General features: G+C 35.5%; 2 protein-coding genes and 1 long non-coding RNA gene across 3 annotated transcripts; 1 reads left to right on the forward strand and 2 right to left on the reverse strand.

Moving 5' to 3' along the window:
- Nucleotides 1-4,483: 4,483 nt before the first annotated feature.
- On the reverse strand, nucleotides 4,484-7,824 carry LOC110897485 (protein FAR1-RELATED SEQUENCE 5-like). The gene is made up of 5 exons (XM_022144253.1): nucleotides 7,602-7,824; nucleotides 6,518-7,313; nucleotides 6,164-6,422; nucleotides 5,323-5,880; nucleotides 4,484-5,164 (listed from the first exon to the last, which is right to left on the reverse strand). The coding sequence occupies exons 1-5, from the start codon at nucleotides 7,621-7,623 to the stop codon at nucleotides 4,535-4,537; spliced, it is 2,265 nt and encodes a 754-aa protein (XP_021999945.1). The 5' UTR covers nucleotides 7,624-7,824; the 3' UTR covers nucleotides 4,484-4,534.
- Nucleotides 7,825-10,020: 2,196 nt separating this feature from the next.
- Nucleotides 10,021-15,307, forward strand: LOC110867639 (CDK5RAP3-like protein). Its single transcript, XM_022116646.2, has 9 exons — nucleotides 10,021-10,438; nucleotides 10,526-10,660; nucleotides 12,392-12,486; nucleotides 12,577-12,671; nucleotides 12,757-12,892; nucleotides 12,977-13,648; nucleotides 14,170-14,378; nucleotides 14,619-14,751; nucleotides 15,037-15,307. Exons 1-9 carry the CDS (start codon nucleotides 10,378-10,380, stop codon nucleotides 15,163-15,165), a joined length of 1,665 nt encoding a protein of 554 aa, XP_021972338.1. The 5' UTR covers nucleotides 10,021-10,377; the 3' UTR covers nucleotides 15,166-15,307.
- Nucleotides 15,308-17,009: 1,702 nt separating this feature from the next.
- LOC110867632 lies at nucleotides 17,010-19,264 on the reverse strand. The gene is made up of 2 exons (XR_002551725.2): nucleotides 18,928-19,264; nucleotides 17,010-17,583 (listed from the first exon to the last, which is right to left on the reverse strand). It is a non-coding gene; the product is annotated as an uncharacterized LOC110867632 (long non-coding RNA).
- Between the last annotated feature and the right edge of the window lie 991 nt (nucleotides 19,265-20,255).

A 20,255-nucleotide genomic window follows, 5' to 3' on the forward strand; every position in this document is an offset into this window, starting at 1 on the left:
AAATGGTACTGGTTATTGTTTTTTTAATATATAGTACACTTTATAACTTGTGCTGGTTACTATGTTTCTTCTGAAATTACTTGCAGGCTCATCAGACAGTGACTTCGAACAACCGGAAAAGAAACAAAAAACAGCACTAAAAGCTGTTGCCACAAACGTTGAACCTATACGATCAACACTTTTCAAGGAAATTGATAAGAAAAAAAGAATTAGAATCAGGAACAGCCCAAAAAACCTTGCTGAATTCATGCAAGTGTTATCTGACGAACAGAAAGCAGAAGTAGATAACATGGGATTTGAAAGCATGAAGAACTTTGATATAACAAAAATACCAACTGATCTGGGATACTGGCTCACTAACAATTATGAACCTACAATCAACACACTGAATCTAGGTACACATAATGTAGTGATAACACCAAACCTAGTACAAGAAGTTCTTGGCGTACCAATGGGTAAAGTGAAGGTTAAGGAGTTGAGTAAACCATCAATGAGTGATCCAGTTGTTGCAGAGTTTAGAAATCAATTTGAAATTGATGATGAACTGCCAAAAATGCATCATATTATTCATGTTGTGAAAGAACAGAAGGAGAGTGGAAGGCTATTTCAACTGAACTTTCTTGTAATGTTCAACTCAATAATGGCAGAGCTCACACACGGTGGCAACGTCAACATGAAATTCCTTACAACATTGCAACCTGATGTAGATATTAAGGATGTTGACTGGTGCAGCTACGTGATCGACTGCTTGAACAGAAAGACAACAAGCTGGTTCCAATCTAAAGCAGCACATTACATCGGACCGATAACATTTCTAGTGGTATGTTGTAGTTATCTAAAAATGATTTATATTTATTGTTTTTTATCAAACATAATAACAAAAACTAACTTGTAAATCAATCAGTTGGTTTATGCGCATGATATATACCAAAGAACAAATCCAACACAGAAGATGATACCAGCTGTAATGTATCATAAAAATGATACAATTAAAAAGCTTGGTCCGATGGTGAAAAGCAATAAAAGAAAGAGAAGTGAAAAAGATGGGAAACCAGCACAGAAACTCACCTTGACAACACAAACACCTACTCAAAAGGTGGTGAAGAGTAAGAAGAAAACAAGTTTGAAAGCAGCAACAACTGGTGAAAAACGAAAGAATTTGAAGGTAAAACTGAAGATAAAGAAAAAAGCACCAGCTGAACAACCTCTATCCACATATCAACAAATCTCAAAGGAAACTGATGAAGCTAGAAATCATTACTTTAGTGACTTCCCAGAATCTCTAGACATTACACAAAGTTTGGACATTCCACAATCCCAGGAAAAACTCTCACAAATTCCACCTACAAATCCAACAAGTGGAGTGGTAATTTCTATTTTATTGTGTTTATTACTGAAAAAAGTGCTGGTTTAGATGGTTATTGTGAAATTGTGCTACTTTTATGACATTTAGTGTTTGGAATGTTAAATTGTGCTAGTTTATACCTAGTATATGTTAGTTTAATGTTAGAATTTGGAATGTGAAATTGTGCTGATTTATGTGCTAAAGTGTGCTGGTTTAAATGGATTATAAAACTGTGCTAGTTTGAAATGTGCTACTTTTATTGTAAACTTTTATCATGTGTATGTATGTAAAAATAAAAATGGAAAATGTGCTACTTTTACAATTTGTGCTACTTTATAAAAAGAATGTGCTACTTTTACAATTTGTGCTACTTTATAAAAAGAATGTGCTGGTTATCTTTTCAGGAATGGATTTGTCTGATAAAATCCAAAACAAAAGAGCTGGACATGCATGTCAAAGAAACACACGAAATGATTGCAGAATGTTTAACAAAGTACAAAGGTGAGGAGGTTGTGGATGCTGTGGATGAGTGGAGAAAAAGATTGGTAGTATATGGTGAAAAGTACAATTTCGAGAAGCAAAAATCAGAAGCAGGGAATGAAGAAAAGAAAAAAGGAGGAAGTGGAGAGAAGACAGAAGGAGGAAATGAAAAGGAAGAAGGGAATGAAGTTAAACTTACCCAATCACAAAAAAAAATGGTGGTCTCACAATTTGATTCAACTCCTTTCAGAATCACCAGTTCAATGTGGCCAGAGATTATAAAAGAAATAGAAAAGGCAGAACAGGTAGCAAGCAGCAAAAAAGATGGTGCTGATCATGGAGTTGGTGGTGAAGAAGAAAAGGATGCAGGTGGAGAAAAGGTTAAAGATGGTAAACCTGATGGGGAAACAACAAAGAAAGGAGGTGAAGATGCTAATGAACCACCAAAGAAAGAAGGAAATGAGGCTGCTGGTCAACCAGCACAGCAAGGAGAGGTTTTTAAAACACCAGAAAATGAAACCAAAAAAGACAGTGAAAAACAAGAATTCATAGGTGAAGAAGAAAAGGATGCAGGTGGAGAAAAGGTTAAAGATGGTAAACCTGATGGGGAAACAACAAAGAAAGGAGGTGAAGATGCTAATGAACCACCAAAGGGAGAAAGTGACACTGCTGGCCACCCAGCAAAGAAAGAAGGAAATGAGGCTGCTGGTCAACCAGCACAGCAAGGAGAGGTTTTTAAAACACCAGAAAAGGAACCCAAAACAGACAGTGAAAAACAAGAATTCATAGGTGAAGACCTAAACGTCGGAGACCAGAAGAAAAGCAAACGTACAACTCACCCTGCCGAACCTTTATGTTCACCATATATGCAGCGAGTTGTACAAATAAAAACAAAAACTGAAAAAATTGAAGTAAGGATAGCCGAATGGATGTTCTCGACAGTTGACGACCCCTGGTAAGTATAAAAACCAACAAAAACTTAATTGGATAAAAATAAGTATTTAAACTAATGTGTAGGTATTACAACAATGCAGGGTGTTTATATTTGAGACAGCATTTAACACAAACCTTTCAAGGGTATGTCTGGAGTCGCTTCACCCGAACTTATACATACATGTCCAAGTCCTAACAGCTTGGTCATTGGTACTAAACAGTGAAGAGGTCTACAGAAGCAAAGGTTCGCCGGCAAGAGTTTTCTGCCCATGCAACATGCTGGTATGTTTTCTAATATGTGCTGGTTTTAATAACAGATTAGAAAAAGCACATTTAACAAAATGTGCTGGATTATTACACATTGTGCTGGTTTTGAAATATTAATGTTTTATTAATAGCTGGTTAGTCTAATATATGAAATGCTATTATTGTGCTGGTTCATAACACATTGTGCTGGTGCTGGTTTATAACACATTGTGCTGGTTTCTGTGCAGGGAGAAAACAACTTCAAACCAAAACTGAACAAAAAGACCTGCACACAAAATTTCAGAGAAAACATTGCCGCGACACTGATGACTACCGAGTTTGGAACTATTAGGAAAGTAGACATGTTGTTCATTCCAATACTACAACACAAGCACTACTACATTGTATGTTTTGATTTCAAGGGAGAAGCCATCAAGATTATAGACAACATGAAAGGGAAAGCAAAAGCACAAAAAATGGCACGTGCTAAAAGAGTGGTAATATATTGATGCCCATTAATTCTGTGCTGTTTATTTTAATTATATTTGTGATGCTTAGGGATTTTGATTTTGAAAATTTTCAAATTACAGAAAGAAATTGTATGTGATTACCTTGAAGTTGAATACCCAACAATGCACACAAAGATGTCACCCTTGGAACCAGAAATAATGAAAATGTCGTGGCAAACAGAAAAGAACTTTGTAGATTGTGGTGTCTTTGCAATGAGACACATGGAGACATACACAGGGAATCATGTGAGCAAGAAGGAATGGGATAGTGGGCTGTCGAAAGAGTCACCGGAACAAGACAAAGAGTTGGTTGAACTGAGATACAAGTATTTAAGCAAAATACTTTTATCCGACATCAACTTAGCGAAAGGTGAAATGATGGAACTGTTAGAGAAGTATGAGAAGATGGAGCCTGAAAAGAAAGAGGAATGCAAGAAAAATGCGGAAACGAAAATCAATGACAGATTGAACCAGAAATATTGATTGTGTTGGTTGAACAATATAACATTAGTTTGGTAGTTGTCTGTAATATTTTGTGCTGGTTTAACAATTAACATGGTGCTGGTTTAACAATTACATTGTACTGCTTTAACAGTTATATTAGGAAAGTTAATTTTATGCTGGTTTTACAATTAATATTGTGCTGGTTTCACTATTACAATATGTGCTGGTTTAACAATTACATTGTACTGCTTTAACAGTTATATTAGGAAGAATTTTAAAATTGTGCTGGTTTTAAAGAACAAAGTTTAAAATTGTGCTGGTTTTATAATTGTGCTGGTTTTAAAGAACAAAGTTTAAAATTGTGCTGGTTTCACTATGACAATATGTGATGGTTTCATAGAAGAAGTTTAAAATTGTGCTGGTTTTATAATTGTGCTGGTTTTAAAGAACAAAGTTTAAAATTGTGCTGGTTTTAAAGAACAAAGTTTAAAATTGTGCTGGTTGAATGTTGTAAAGAAATCCAAACTGAAATGAAAAAAATAACAAATCCAAATATCATGATTTCCAAGACACACGACTAACTACTCTTCTGGGAATCAGCAACAGTAGTCTTCATCTTACAAGTCCGACTATTATGTCCATGACCTCCACATATCAAACAACCTCTAGTTTTAGTTTTCTTTGATACTCTTGAAGATGATACCTCACGAAAAGACTTTAAGCGTTTGTTTGAACCACACCCCTTGTTTCTAATACCACTAGGTGGAAGAATGGTAGCAGAAGACGATGAACATGGCTGATCAGCATGAAGAATATTAGCTAATCTTGCATTCTTGTCAAGTGATTCTGCAGGAAGGTCAGCAGAATCAACCTTCAACTTCGACTCGATCACTTGGTCTCTATACAACGATAACAGGTCAATATTTGTAACAAGACGGTTAACAATATGTTCAGTTGCAGTCATTATCTCACGCACAATGCTGGAAGCACGTTCAACTTGATTACCAGCAGCATTTTGATCAAAACTCGAAACTTTTGTCTTTTTTGGAACAACATCTCTTGTCCAACGCCTCATAACATATTTTTTAGGGAACTCCTTTATACCACAAAGACGAAGAACACAAAAGGCATGCCTACATAGCAAACCATACTGCTCATATCGGTTGCAGCTGCATTTAATTACCATATCCTTAGGAGTAAAAAGAACCTACACAAATAACAAATGCTTATATTGTGCTAGTTTATAACAAAAGTGTGCTGGTTTATATATGTAAAATTCTAATTGTAAATATAAATCACTGTGCTACTTAAAATGTATTGTAAAAAGCAGAACATGTTTGTGCTACTAAAGGTATAAATAAATACCTCATGAAGGCCAGGAAGATTGACCTGTAGAATATAAAACTTAATTGAATCACCAACTTCTTCTTCACGCCTGCACATACAATTCTTGCAAGCAAGTCGAATTTCTTCTTGAACATCAAAAAATATCCCCCGAGTATAAATCTTTGCAGCTTCCAGTTCCAATTCATAATTGGTTTTCATGCGAGGTTGTGTGTATCTGGTATCATGATCACGTTTGCTGCGCTTAAACCTCTGAGATTCCATTGCAGTATCAAAATGGCTCAAAAACTCAACTAATGACAATTTTGTGTTGGTTAATTGACCAAAAAAATGATTTTCACTCTCAGACCTAGATGTTGTACGCATAAGACCGGACATATGTTCATGACGATAGTATGCAGGAATCCAATCTGATCTGAGGTTGTACATATCAGACAGCCAGCTGTTACTAGTAAGGTTGTACTTAATCATTAAATCACACCATTGTGTCTCAAACTGTGCTGGTTCAAGAGCATCAGTCCATACAACATCACATATATCTTCTTTAAAAACCTCATCTTGTGATAGCTCAGTACCAACCTATAACAAAAAAAAATAATTAGTATATTAAAACAGCAAACAAATACTAAAATGTGCTGGTTTATATGTTAAAGTGTGCTCGTTGATGTATAAACTTAAACTATGATGCTTAAACTGTGATGGTTTAAAGAAAGTGTGCTGGTTTAAAAGTGTGCTGAGTTATATGCCAAAGTGTGCTGGTTTAAAAGTGTGCTGGTTTATATGCTAAAGTGTGCTGGTTTAAATGGATTGTTTAAAGTGTGCTGGTTTATATGCTAAAAGTGTGCTGGTTTAAGAAAGTTACATTTTCAGAAACTTTGATCATTATATGCCACATACACAAACGATGTCTGGTATCTGGGAAAACATCTCGGATGGCAATTTTCATTGCAGCGTCCTGATCAGTCACAACCACCTTAGGTGCAACACCAAAAGCCTTCAAAAAACTTTGAAGAAGCCATTTATATGATTCAGCAGTTTCAGATGCTAACAAAGAACCAGCAAACGTGACATTGTGATGATGATTATCGATTCCAGTGAACGGAACAAATACCAAGTCATACCTAAAAATTGAATTGATTATATTACAACTGCTTGCTGAATTGTGCTAGTTTAATAAAAATATGAATAAATGATCTACAAAAAGTGAATAAAATACCTGTTCGTACGGAACGTAGCATCAAAAGACATAACATCCCCAAAGACCTCATAATTCAGTTTCATTTCTTCATCAGCCCAAAATAATCCAGCAAGAGCACCTTTTTCATCACAATAAAATTCACAAGAAAAATTCGGCAAATACAGCTTCTTCTTCATAAGACGTTGGACAGCCATGTCCACATCAAACTCTCCAATGAACAAATTAATATCTCTTTTAAAATTTTTACAATCAGTAGACGTCACTCCAACCTTATCAAATCCACCACGAATCTTTCTCATAAGGTTGAATGCCCTAACTGGACCAATATTCATCTCAGAAAAATCAGAAAGCAGTTGCTCTTCAGTGAATGTCAACTTTCTAGACGAAGCTAAAAGATGATAATCCTCTTCATCAACAAAAGAATGATTATGCTCCTCAAATACATGAGAAATTCTATAAGTATTTTTTGGAGTTAAAGACAAACGGATGTGTGCCTTACATCCGGTACGTTTAGAAGGTCTCCTCCTTCGGTCATTTAACTTTTTATCAGCACCAACACTATCATTTACCGTGTCAACAGCACAGGATGTCGCTGAACCCTCTTTCGCACAAACAAAGTACTTTCTAATCACAACACCATTTTTTGAAGATTGAGTATGCTTTCGAGCCTCAAACCCAGATAACTTAGCATACTTCTTATAGAAATTAAAGGCAGAATCAATTGACTGGAAATGCATACCAACTACAGGTTTGGAAGAATCTGGAACAATAGGAGTATAATACTGATTACCAGTAGTTGGACAGATACGAACTCCTGAACAAATCAAAAAACCAGAACAAATAAAAGATATCAGCACAAACTTTACAATAAACCAGCACAAAAAACAAGCACAACTTTACCAGACAAACTAGCACAAAATAAAGATATCAGCACAACTTTACAAACCTACACTTTAAAATATGATGTAATATAAAAAAACCAGCACAACTTCAAAAAACCAGCACAACTTCAGAACTACACTTTTAAATAAAAACCAGCACAACTTAGATCAAAACTAAAAACCTAAAAAGTAGATGAAATTAAAACTACAAGGTATTTTACCATCGACAGTAGTAGACATCATTAAAATAGACGAGGATAAATCAGCAAATCAATGAATGAACAGAGGAGCTAGGGTTCCAGCAAATCGATGAAAACGATGAACGATTCAGCAGGATTGATCTCAATCTCGCAGGTACCGGCAAATCGATGAAAACGATCAACGATTCAGCAGGATTGAGATTGAGATTTGCGATTGATTTAGATGAAAACGATCTCGATGAAATTGGTAAGCTCAATAAATGAATGAATGAAAAATATGAAAGAAGGAATGAAAATTGTGTGATTAAAACTAAGTACAGATCTGTTTGAAATTTGCATTTTCCAATATTACCCTTTCATCTAAATTAATGAGATTGCCACATGTAAGCTCAAGATTGCTTCTTAGGAAACTTAGGGAAGATTAAATTCTTAGTTGAACCTCTACCTATATATATATAGATATAAACAAACTATCATGGAGTTGAACCCACAAAAATAGCCCAAAAAGAAGATTAAATAAAATATATAAGCAAACTACACTGTCTTCTCAACCTAACCATCGCCATGGTCGTTTGCCTTCTACTTTTGCCATCTCCGACACTGTCTTCTCAAAAACTCAGCTCTTAAATGGACACTCAGGTGCCGTTTGTTTTTTCAAAGAAGAGCTTCCTGGCCTCTTTTGTATGCGCGGCGCAAACCACGCATATACCTTTTATTTTGCAGATTGTTTGTTTTTCAGAAGAGATTTCATTTAAAAAGGTATGCGCGTCCTCTTCCCCAAACAGATATGGACCTTCCACTTCTAAACTCTTCAAACCTCTTATCACAAAAACACAGACATAACAAATACATGTACAAACCTATGAATATAGAAATATAATTGAAATGGAGCTGTTGAAGAAAGACATCCCAACGATTCGAGGTGTTTATCGATGGATGAGACTTCATTGCGGATGGAAACCAAAGCATCGGCAGCGGAAATGAAAGTGCGGTAGTTATTGACGGCAACTTCCTGCATCTGACGTCGAATTTTGTTTGCATCGACGCGAAGGAGCTCTAGTTCCTTGTGGAGGCGATCGAAAGTGAAGGAAAGGAGTTCAGAGACGTACGGTTGTTGAGAAACGGATGCTAATGGCAGGAGTTCCACCATTGTTGCTGACGTGTCGTCGGTTGATGGTGATGGACTTACCGTCTCCATGTTTGTTGATTTGGATCTCTTTGTTTTCCAATTTGCACCAGGAAGAAGAGATCTGTGTCAACTCAGTACTTACAGAGTTACAGAAACCTTATATGGTGTGGATTGATGCTAGATCTTGTACTTACAGAAAAATTAGGGCTAGAAGATTTTTAGATGGTGGAACATGAATGACGAGAATGATCTGTTTATTTCTTTTATCAATGAATTTAATTATTTTATTAGTTAAGTTACAATGTTTTAAAAAATAAATAAATAAAAGATAAAATAAGCAGTTTGCAGAAGTTAAAAAACACTCTTTTTATTGCAGACTGCAGAGTTTTGGTCCACCTCTTCTGCTACAGATGTCTGCAGATGTGGTTCGCAGACTGAAGACATTTTACCTCTGAAAAAACAAACAACACCTCAGTTTCTTCTGTGTTTACATCATTAACGAATCTGACTGAACCCTCACCATCGTTAAGACCTAAGTAGTTGCTAATCTTTTATCGTGCTTGTCGGATTAACGTATCTCAACCATAAATTAGTCGAAACTGTCACATGCATGAACCAAATACAACGGGATCGTAGATATTGCAAATTGGTGAATGGTTGATCTTGACTTTGGTTAAGTTAAATGTGTTGTATTTGGTTTTTGTATGTGTCGTATTTGTGCTTTAGGGGATGTAATGTGTACTATGTTTGGTGTACAATCTTCGCCTAGTTCCTTGCTAGGTGGTGACTTTGTAATAAACAGAATGGGTTTAGCATGGCGCCACACCACCACATCATCTTCCATAGCGCCTCGGGGGCGCCAACCTCCATACCGCGACAACGAGGGGGGGGGGCGCCATCCTTCTTCCGCCAGCATGTTAACGAGCAACCTTGGCATTTTCAAAGTTGATGATGGTTAAATGGGGGCGCTATAGTGTAAAGTGGGTAGTTAGACCACACCCTCCAACTTAAAGGAAGAGGCTTTAAAGCCCTCTGTGTGACATGGACATGACGTGGCGCTGAGGTGGCGTGATAAAGCCCTTAGGGGCTTTATACCACATCCTCCAGCCTAATAAAAATAGAAGGGGTGACTGGTGAATGCATGTTAATGACACATGTGAAGAAGTTAAAGGAAGGTATAATAGCTGGCAAACACAAATGTCCTAACTAAAAGCAAAAAAAATTAAAAGGTCCAGTGACCACAACCACAAGACAAAGAACCTATCAAATGAATAAATATCACCATTTGTGTGGCACTATTGTTTCTTTAATAGATATAAATTTAGTTTTTTATATTTATATATATGGTAAATATTGTTATTTAAATATATTTTTAATATATTAATAAAAAAATATATAAACAGAAAGCTCGTTTAGGCTCGCGAGCCGGTTAAAGATCGGTAAGCGAATCTCGGACTCATTTACTAAACGAGCTTGTTTTAGGCTCGGACTTGAGCTCGTTTAAACTCATCTCGTTCAAGTTTTTTTTTCAAGCCAAACTCGAGTAACTCACGAGTAGTAGCTCGGGTTTGCACCCCTACTTGCGCGTTACAAAGCTGGTACAGAAACACTCTTTATGAATCACTGACAAACAAACAAACATCATCGGCGATCGGAGAAACTCAAATCATGCAAAATTCCGACGATGTTCGCAATCTTCCGATCGACATCGCTTTCGCCCGTCTCGGTGGTACACCTCTCTCTCTTCTTTCTCTCTAACCTCTTTTACTCTCATTTCCCCCAAATTGATTGATTAATTTGTGTGAATTTGGTGAAGAATGGCTGGTTGATCGGAAACGAATACCATCAGATTGGAGAAAACGTGTGGCCGTTGTCAAAGCTAAGATTTCAGCCGCTTTTCAGTCCCTTCCTAAAGACGTTGATCCCTATTTTCAAACCCTAGACCTAGACGGTTAGCTTATTCTTTCGTATCTCTGATTCGAGTAATCTCGTTGATTATGTTAGGGTTTTTTATTATCAGTTGGTTCTCAATGCAACACTAGGTTTTATTAGCATGTTTGATTGTTAGAATAAAGTAATTTTGTTTGTACAGGATTATGCTTTTAGTTTAGTTTTTAGGTGATTATATATTAATGTTGGTAACTCATTGAGAATTACTGAAACATGATATTCTTAAATGGCCCCAATTTGATCATAAATCTAGTAATAAGCCCCTATTTTAGAGTTTGCTTAAGGTGTTTTAAGATTTTGTAAAGTTAACGAAGAACTATAAACAAAACGTCGAAACCTCATCTACCATAGGGCTTGTAGCCTGGTAGTAAGTAGGGCTGTAAACGAACCGAACGAACACGAACGAGGCCTTGTTCGTGTTCGTTCGTTAAGGAAATAAATGTGTTCATGAACGGTTTATGAACACTTACCGAACGAGATTTTATGTTCATGTTCGTTCATTAAGGAAATGAGCGTGTTCACGAACGGTTCACGAACACAAGCGAACACAAATAAATTTGACGAACGCGATGAAGGATAGAGGTGGATGACCCAGAGAGTAGCACTAGAACTTGAATCCCTTATTGTGGAACGGAGGTGGATCATATTCGTCGATGTAAATAATGAGAAAAGAAAGGGAAATGGTGCATAAACAAGGTGAACGAGGGTTTCCTGGTTTAATTGTTAGGGTAATGATATAAATAAAAGTTTTATAGTATAAAAAGTACAGATAAAATATATGAAAGTATAAAAATCTTTAATTAAAACACGAACATAAACGAACGCATATGAACGGATGTTCATGAACACCTTACCGAACGTTCACGAACACAACTGAACGAATGAGACCTTTGTTCATGTTCGTTCATTTAACTAATCGAACGGAATTTCTTGTTCATGTTCGTTCGTTTATTAAACGGACGAACATAAACGAACTTCCCGCCGAACGGTTCACGAACTGTTCGCTGAATGTTCGGTTCGTTTACAGCCCTAGTAGTAAGTAAAATTTAGGAGTAGATTTAGTGGGTCGTTCTAAAAAAACAAATCCTCATGTGCACTATACAGCAACGCTAATATTCAATCCAAAATCTGTAGATCGACGTCGACCCGGCCCAAAACTCTGTAAATCGAGTTGATAGATACCCGGACACCAAATCGTAGTGAGACCCCATTGAAAAAAGTTTCTGGTTTCATTGATTGGTTAATATTTTAAAATTCGCAATTCATCCGGAAATTACTGGCATATATGATATTCTTAGCTATGCAGTTAATGCAAAAAATGGGTTTCTGAGCCGGAATTTGGTTGAACTCATGCGTGCCCGCGCATCCTGGTTGAACTCGTTTTTTGCTGTGGAGTGCAGTTTTTTTGTTTTTTTTTGGGTAAAAAATGGCCCAGCGCGATATATCGGCGATACAACCGATATGGTTTTTGCAAGATATCGGCGATACAACCGATACGGTTTTTGCAAGATATCGGCGATATTTCGGCGTTGACCACCGATATTATCGTTGACCGAGATATGACTGATATCAGAAACCGATATTTTGGTGAGGGGCCGATAACCGAGATATCGCCGAGATATCGCCGAGATTAACTGCATAGATTCTTAGATCCTACTGGTTTCATTTCACCTTGTATGATGATTGATGCTTGATCAATATAGGGAAATTAATATTATTTTTTGTTAAATAGGGATCGGATACTTGGAGGCTAAGAAAATATATGATATTCTTCTGAAATCAACTCCAGAAAGCCGCAATATATTTGGCCGCCTTTCTGGTGCTGCTGTAAGGCCCAACATCACATACTCCCTTTTTTCACCCACAATTAAAAAAAAATCTCGTATTTTATTGTCCTTAACTTCCACCTTTGGGCAGGGTGTTTGGGAAGCAATTGTGCATGCTTACGAGAAGGACCATATTTACCTCGGGGAGGCTGCTCAACTTATGGTCCAAAATGTTAATTATGAAATGTATATCATTAGTATAAATATATGTTAATGTGTATTCATACTTACTGTTACTGATTGGTTTTGATTTTTGTAATTTTGTTTAAAGCCCGTATCATAAAAAGCTCATTCAAAAGACCCAACAACAGCTCGCTGAGCTGGAAAGAAAGGAAGCTGAAATAAAAAGAAATGCAGCTCTTTCCGCTGCTAAATACGCAGAAGCATGTCAGGAGTTGGGATTGCAGGTTAGAAATTTTGGGTCAAATTTAAATATTGGATTTCTTTTGTGTTTATTTTTTTCACAAATAGTTACTGTTTTTGTGTTGCAGGGAACCAATGTGAAGTTGGAACTGATAGAAACTGCATCAAGTTCATTACCTGACACATTTACTAAAATGCTTGAAGTTTTGAAATGTGATTCGGTTTCACGCGCAATCGAATATTATTCCAATTTTGTTAGAGATGCTCACACAGAGAAAGATAAAATTCCCGAGACAGTAGTACCAAACATGCGAGACATAATCGAAAATCCTCCAAATCTTGACGTGTTTGCAGCTTCGGAAGTGCTCGATTCCGTTAATGTTCTAACAAACCCTAATGAACCAAATCAATCGACTTTTGAAGTCAACCCCGCTACCGATACCATCGACTGGGATATCACGTTAGATAGCTCACAGATAGATTGGGATATTGGCACTGTGGAAGAAGATAACGGTAACGGGTTGGGCCCGTATGAAATTGTTGATGCCAGTGAGATTCCACAACATTCGTTGAATGATGACGTGGCGTCTGATGAGATTAATAGAGAGAATATGGTCTCAGAAATCTCTTGGGATATTACTGTGGGCCATCCTGAAGTTGAGTTGACTCAAGCGGATGTATATCCAGGTGAACATGTTTCCGGGATAAGTGTTTTAAATGAAAGTCAAGGAGTTGACCGTGTCAGGAGCCGGCTTCTGGAGACTGAGTACAGGAGTAGGATTCTTGATGATCTGTTTGAGGTATAAACTATAAGAGTAAAGTACACGTATGGTCCCTATGATTGACCAAAATTTTGGATTTGGTCTCTAGTTTTCCAAAAGTACACAGATGGTCCCTGTGGTTGACTAAAATTTTGGATTTGGTCCCTAGCTTTCCAAAAGTACACGGATGGTCCCTGTGGTTTGCACTTTGTAACGCATTTAGTTCCTAACTTGGACTTGCTGAAACCTTTACATTTGTTAGCTGAGGACTAAATGCGTTACAAATGCAAACCACAGGGACCATCCGTGTACTTTTGAAAATCTAGGGACCAGATCCAAAAAATTGGTTAACCAAAGATACCATCCAATCATCCATGTACTTTAATCAAACTATAAACTTGCTTCTTTTTTTGTTAGTGCTGAGTTGGCAATGACGATTTATATACTTACAAATAAGCCGATTTGTGTTGTATGTTTTATCATCTGTAGTAATTTGCGTGTCAGTTTTGAGCTTTGTAAATGATTTAGCTAATTTTATCTTTTCTAATTTTTGGTCTTAGATTAAAGCATTTTTAAATCAAAGGATTATGGAGTTGACCAACACGGAGACATTGACTTTACAAAATCAAGTTCAAGCAGTGGCTCCGTTTGTATTGCAGCAGTACACTTCAGACGCTATCCAGTCAATGCTAGCCGATATTTCTTCAGCCATATCTTTGCTCACAAATAGAAAAACAAGAGACCTGATAATGATTCTCAACTCTAAAAGGTATGTTGCATTTGAACAGTTGGTGTGTTAAATTATAATAAAATAAAGACTATTTTTAAATAAATAATGTAAATGATTTAGGACATTGTAGCTTTTGAATACACGTTAGGCTACTTTTGACGTACTTAGTTTGACCCGTTTCATTTTAGCTACTTTTATAGTCGACGACCTGTTTAAAATCAAAAACGACCCAGGTTGTACCTTTTTCATATAAATAATTTTCTATCATTTGAATTCTAGATTTTTAGAAAGATTAGTGAGTAGTTTGGAAGAAAAGAAACATCATGAAGCAAAGCTGAAAGACGGGTTAAAGGATTTGGCAATCAAACGTATGGAGCTCCAAAATTCACTATCCTCTGTATGGCCCAAACAAGTAAGCCCTTTTTACCATGAGTTACAAATTACAATGTATTTTTACTTTTAGCCCACATTGGTTTATAAGTTAAATAAATAAAAATGTCAAATAATCACGAAAATGTGGTTTTGTACTTGGTCTGACTGCCGGATCGAAAACATTGCTCAAATGAGAAAAGAACCATCTTTAATGATTCAGTGAGACACAGACATAGCTATAAGTCTTTTGCAAAGGACATTTTTCGGATAAAAGAATGAAAAAAGTAATTTTATTATTAAATGCGTGTTTTTTTCTTAAATACAGGAAGCAGCGATTGCAAAAACTAGGGAGTTGAAGAAGGTTTGTGAGAGTACGCTTTCATCTATGTTCAACGGAAGGCCCGTAAAGATTATTGGAGAGATTAACAGCATGTTAAGTAATGCAGGTGCCTAAAGGCTAAACCTACAAAACTTTTTTTTATAATACTTATAAGCAGTGAATTAGTACAATTCAAGCAGTTTGTTTTCTATAGATGTTATTATGTACTTGTAGCTTTCAACATGTTTAACTTGTTTTTTTCCCTTTTCATTTTAAATTTCTTTGTTGACCCGGTCAATATTTTAAAAACCGGTTTTTAAATTGTACCGGGTTAACTGGTTGAACCAGGTTGTACCAAGTGGTTCAATCGGGTTGACCAATTAACCCTATAAATCCATAAATACAAATTTTACTTAAAAAATAATACAAAACTACATCATTTTATAATAAAAAAATATTCCAAAAGTTAATTCATAATAAAAAAAAATAATTCAAAAATTCACTATTAGTACCTTATTGGGCGCTAGATTTTACTAAGAAGGTAAATCATCACCTTTTTTAGCCCATAAAATATTAAAAGTTCAAATTTTAACCTTTGACCTGGAACCGGTATAACCCAATTTACTGGTGGTACAACTTCTTTATCGTTCCCTCAGTTTACCAGTATGATTCGTGCCAGCCAAGCTTTCAGCATCTGGTTTAACCGGCCGGTATAAATCGGTTTTTAAAACATTGGACCCGATTGAGGTGAAGCGCAACCAAATCAGTATTTTCATAATTAAATGGGTAAAAGTGTATTCGAATGTTGTAAGAACTTAGGTAATTATACACGCAAGGCGCAAAGGAGTGAGTGTCGCCTAGGAGCAACGTGCAAGAATAGCGATTTTCTTGTGTCGAGAAACGAAAGCATAATATCGTAGGTATAAAATACTAATAATTTAATACTATTAGAATATATTGAAACACCTAATATTGAAAGAGGGCTATAAAAACATAAGTTTATTCAATTCTTTTATGGTTGGCTAAAGCGTTTGTTTCGCCTTGCGTGCATCTGGTCCAAGGCGCTCTCCTCAAATGCTAGCAGCTCGTCTTGTGTGTGTTAGGTGCTAAGGCCTGTTCTCGCCTGGGTGTATAGGTGCACCCTTTGAGGAGAAACATCAAATTACGCAGATAATTTGGGTTATTAGCAATAACATAAAGTTCTAAGCTCTCTTAATTGTCATAAGGGGTCCAACTAATATTTAGGTCAGCAATAGCACAAACTTATCCTACAGACGTGTGAATGAGCTAATAAAATCAAGTCTTTTGTGTTCACGTAACATATATCAATGGGTTGGGTAATGAGATCTGTTCAATCTTTATTGAATTGGATGGTAGATTACATAATACTCGGGTTCTGGATTGTCATTTCCTAGCACGACATCAAATGAAAATAATCAAGTCATGGATTGTCCTTTCTAACCCATTTAATAAACATGTCGTGTTTTTGTTGACAACTTTAATTAAGCTAGTCAACCTCTAGAAAAAAAAAATTATAGTTAATAAATGAAAAAGTATATATTTTATAAGGTCAATCTATTCAACTCATTTACCACAACACGTCAACCCGCTTATAACTTATTTAACTCATTTACAACTTGATTACAATTCATTTAAAACATGTTAACTAGTTTGACTCATTCAGATAAATAAACGGTTTATACGTATTGTGTTTGGGTTACATGATCTCAAGTTTGTCTTGGTTACATATGGGTCGTGTTCATGTTTATTAATTCAACTCGTTAACCCGAAACCTTAAACAATTTAATTAGGCACTTAATTAATTAACCAGAACACTGGATCTACACAATATCTTTTTGCTACAAGTCTAGGGGTGTGTGTTTAGGAGTAAAAATAACCCACATTGCATATCTAATAACACAATTTGGATTAAAGACATGACAGAATATCTCTACAGTACAGCAATAAAGAACATGATCTTTACCAAAACTTGGTTGATATTATAAACCTTCTGCAAAAATTCTCAATGTAGATCAAATTCTAGCAAATTCATATATCTAAAGCATTACAAAAGTTCATAAAATCCAGTACAAAAAGAAACCTTTTACGATATCACCAACCAACTGCAAACTTCACAGGCACTAACCCCGACTTCAGCCGCCCTTCTCGGCTTGTTTTTCCTCCTGCTTCCATTATGTCTAAACCCCACAGCTTTCGTTAACTCGACCCCATTTGCTTCGGGCACCATACCGTTTTCATCTTTCAACATATCCAGGCTTTCTTCAGTCTCTAAAGATGGGCTCTTTCTCTTGTTTTCAAGTTTAGTGTCGTTTTTTTCGTTTATCTTCTCGCTTTCTTCTTCTTCTTTGTGTGATTTTGTGGGCCGTCCTCTTCGTTTAACAGGCGGTTTTTCTTCTTCCCCGCTTCGGTCCTCACGGTGTGCGATAGTGGAACTTTTTTTAGCTTTCCCCTTACCTTTACCCATTGTAAAAAAAAAAAAAAATACTAAAGAAGATACGATTTTTGAACGATCTTGTGTGATACGACTGATATCTGCAAGAAACATAGACAATCATGTTTGCATTATTGGAAGCATGTCGGTTGTTCAATAGTGAAGTGTACATTGGTTTCAAATACTATAAAAAGTGTTGTTTTTAAAGTGATTATTTGATGTTCAAGAATCACAATTACGGGTGTTTGGGGTGTCGTATTAAAACTGGTTATCCGCGTATTGTGATACAAAAATACAGTGTTTTCAGAGTGTTTGGGAGTGCTTATCTAAACTGCAGATAAACAGTTTTAATAAGCAATCCCCCAAACATAGACAATTACCTTACCTGCAACCTATGTAGCACGGATACGGGTACGGGACTGGGGTACGGGGACGATACAGGTACGCCATTTTACAACAAGATTATTTAAAAAAAGAACACCTTATGTGTTTAGCTATACGATCTTCGCTTACTTCACTTGTTTTTAAACGGGGTTAAATGTCACTATTTGACGTTTTAAACGATAACACAACATTATATCAAACTCAAATCAATTAGAAAGTTCAAGTCTTGTACTTTTCTGTTTATGTTGAAGTAGAATAATTATCATAAACACAATACTTACTTCTTTGAATCAAGAAGTTTCAAAAAAAAAAAAAAAAAAAAAAAAAATTGTACAAACAAGAATATAGGATCAAGATCAAGAACAAATCTTTAGAAGTGTCATTCATCATAAAAGTACAAATCTTGAAATTTCTTCATTCTAAACCCTTAGTCAATGCTAAAACAATGTAGTCAAAAAGCGCACGTAAGGCGCGTCTAGGTGACATGCAAGCCCTTTGCGCCTTACGTGCGCCTTTTAACTACCTATGTTATAACTTAGAACAACAACAAGAAACTAAGAGTAACCCAGATTCAAAAAACTTGAAATCAACAAGAAACATACAAGTGTATGCTAGTTTTTGCTTAAAAAGTCAAACATTTGATTTTCCAATGCAAAATGAGATTCTTAGCTTTGAAATTGATGTAAATTGTATTTATTGTTACATACCAATAACAATCTGGAAATTATAAACTTGAAAAAAAAATCTTTATCTTAAATCTTGGTACAAGAAGTACCAAGTTTGATTCTTTTCAAGTCAAACTTTGACTCCCATGCTAAACAATCAATACCCATAAAACCTAATAATATTCTAAAATTTGTAACAGCTGAAATCACAAAACAGAAGCTGGATTTAACCTAAAACACTCCACTTTCAATAAAAAAAAAAAATAATTAAAAATAATAAACAAATAAAAGTGATGCAAAATCAAAATAAACATCAATCCAAATATATATATTGAATCATCAATCAATCTAACAACATAAAATAAAGAAAGAAAGAAAGAAAGAAAGAAGACATACCAAATGAAGATGAACTGATGACAAGAAACAAATATCATATGAATCTTGAAACAAACTCTCATTTCTGAAAAACAAATAAGTTGATTGGATGATTACATAAATGAATAAAAACCCATGAAAAAGATGATAAATTTATGTTGGAAAGAGTCAAAAAGATTGAAACTTTGGATCTGTTATGTGAATCAGATCAGAAAAGAATAGAAAAAGATTGAAGATTTGAGGAAATGAATAGAGGGTTTAATCTGCCATTAAGGATTTGAAAGAGATATGAAGGAAGCAAAGAGAGAAGGGTGTGGGGGAGTTAATAGAACGAGTGAGAAGGGAAAGAAGGAATTGTGGGCGTGTTTTGTAGAAATATAGTAGAAAAAAAAAATATGTATTTTAATATATCATATGTGTATAACTAGGTGCTACCCCGCCCGCGTTGCGGGGCACTAAGCTAAATACTTCTCTTTCATATACGTTTGTATTTTGGTTACTTGTACATCTACTCATAACACGATCTCAAAAAATATTACATCGAGAAAACCAATTAAAATAAAACACTATCAATACTTTTGCAAAAAAAAAAAAAAAAAAAAAAACCTAAAACGATATAAAGAATATAATTTTTAACTGGGGCAAAATTGTAGTTTTCTGGACAAATGAGCGTGTGCCACGCAACTGCCTGACACGAATAAAAATTACACCGAGTCAATAATTAAAACAAAACACTATCATAGATTTGTCAAAACAAAAAGAAAAAAACTAAAACGAAAGCACGACTGTAATTTTCCACTGGGGCAAAATCATAATTTGACAGAAAAAAACAAAAACAATGGCAAACCTGTAAATTTGAAACCGGGGGCAAAATCGTAATTAGGATGGAGAGAAAAAAAAAACAAAACCAATGGCAAAACTGTAAATTTAGGGGCAAAATCGTAAATTGGTTGGACCAATGGGGAAGTGCCAGACAGCTGTGGGAACAAAATCGTAAGTTTGAAATGGGAACAAAATCGTAATTTTAAACAGAGGACAGAATCATTATTATATTTTGAACTGGGTTCGAAATCATAATTTTAAACTGAGTGCAAAATCATAATTTTATTTTGAGCTGTCGGTAAAAACGTAATTTTAACCTGAGGGCAAAATCGTAATTTTAAGCTAGGGGGAAAACATATTTTTATTTTGAGCTGGGGGTAAAAACATAATTTTTACCGGAGGACGAAACCGTAATTTTAAACTGGAAATAAAATTAAAAATGAGTTTTTGAGCTGAGGGCAAAATCGTAATTTTAAGCAAGGGGCAAAAATATAATTTTATTTTAAACTGTGAGTAAAAACGTAATT

Source organism: Helianthus annuus, chromosome 1 (assembly GCF_002127325.2).
Source record: "Helianthus annuus cultivar XRQ/B chromosome 1, HanXRQr2.0-SUNRISE, whole genome shotgun sequence".
NCBI lineage: Eukaryota > Viridiplantae > Streptophyta > Magnoliopsida > Asterales > Asteraceae > Helianthus > Helianthus annuus.

Excerpts from the sequence above, each read along its gene's own strand:
- LOC110897485 (XM_022144253.1), bottom strand. The coding sequence starts at position 7,623 with ATGATGTCTACTACTGTCGATG. Across the intron at positions 7,314-7,601 it reads GATGTCTACTACTGTCGATG|GAGTTCGTATCTGTCCAACT; the intron begins GTAAAATACCTT and ends TGATTTGTTCAG. Across the intron at positions 5,881-6,163 it reads TGATCAAAGTTTCTGAAAAT|GTTGGTACTGAGCTATCACA; the intron begins GTAACTTTCTTA and ends TTTTTGTTATAG.
- LOC110867639 (XM_022116646.2), top strand. The coding sequence starts at position 10,378 with ATGCAAAATTCCGACGATGTTCGCAATCTTCCGATCGACATCGCTTTC. Across the intron at positions 10,661-12,391 it reads TCAAACCCTAGACCTAGACG|GGATCGGATACTTGGAGGCT; the intron begins GTTAGCTTATTC and ends TTTGTTAAATAG. Across the intron at positions 12,487-12,576 it reads GCCGCCTTTCTGGTGCTGCT|GGTGTTTGGGAAGCAATTGT; the intron begins GTAAGGCCCAAC and ends ACCTTTGGGCAG.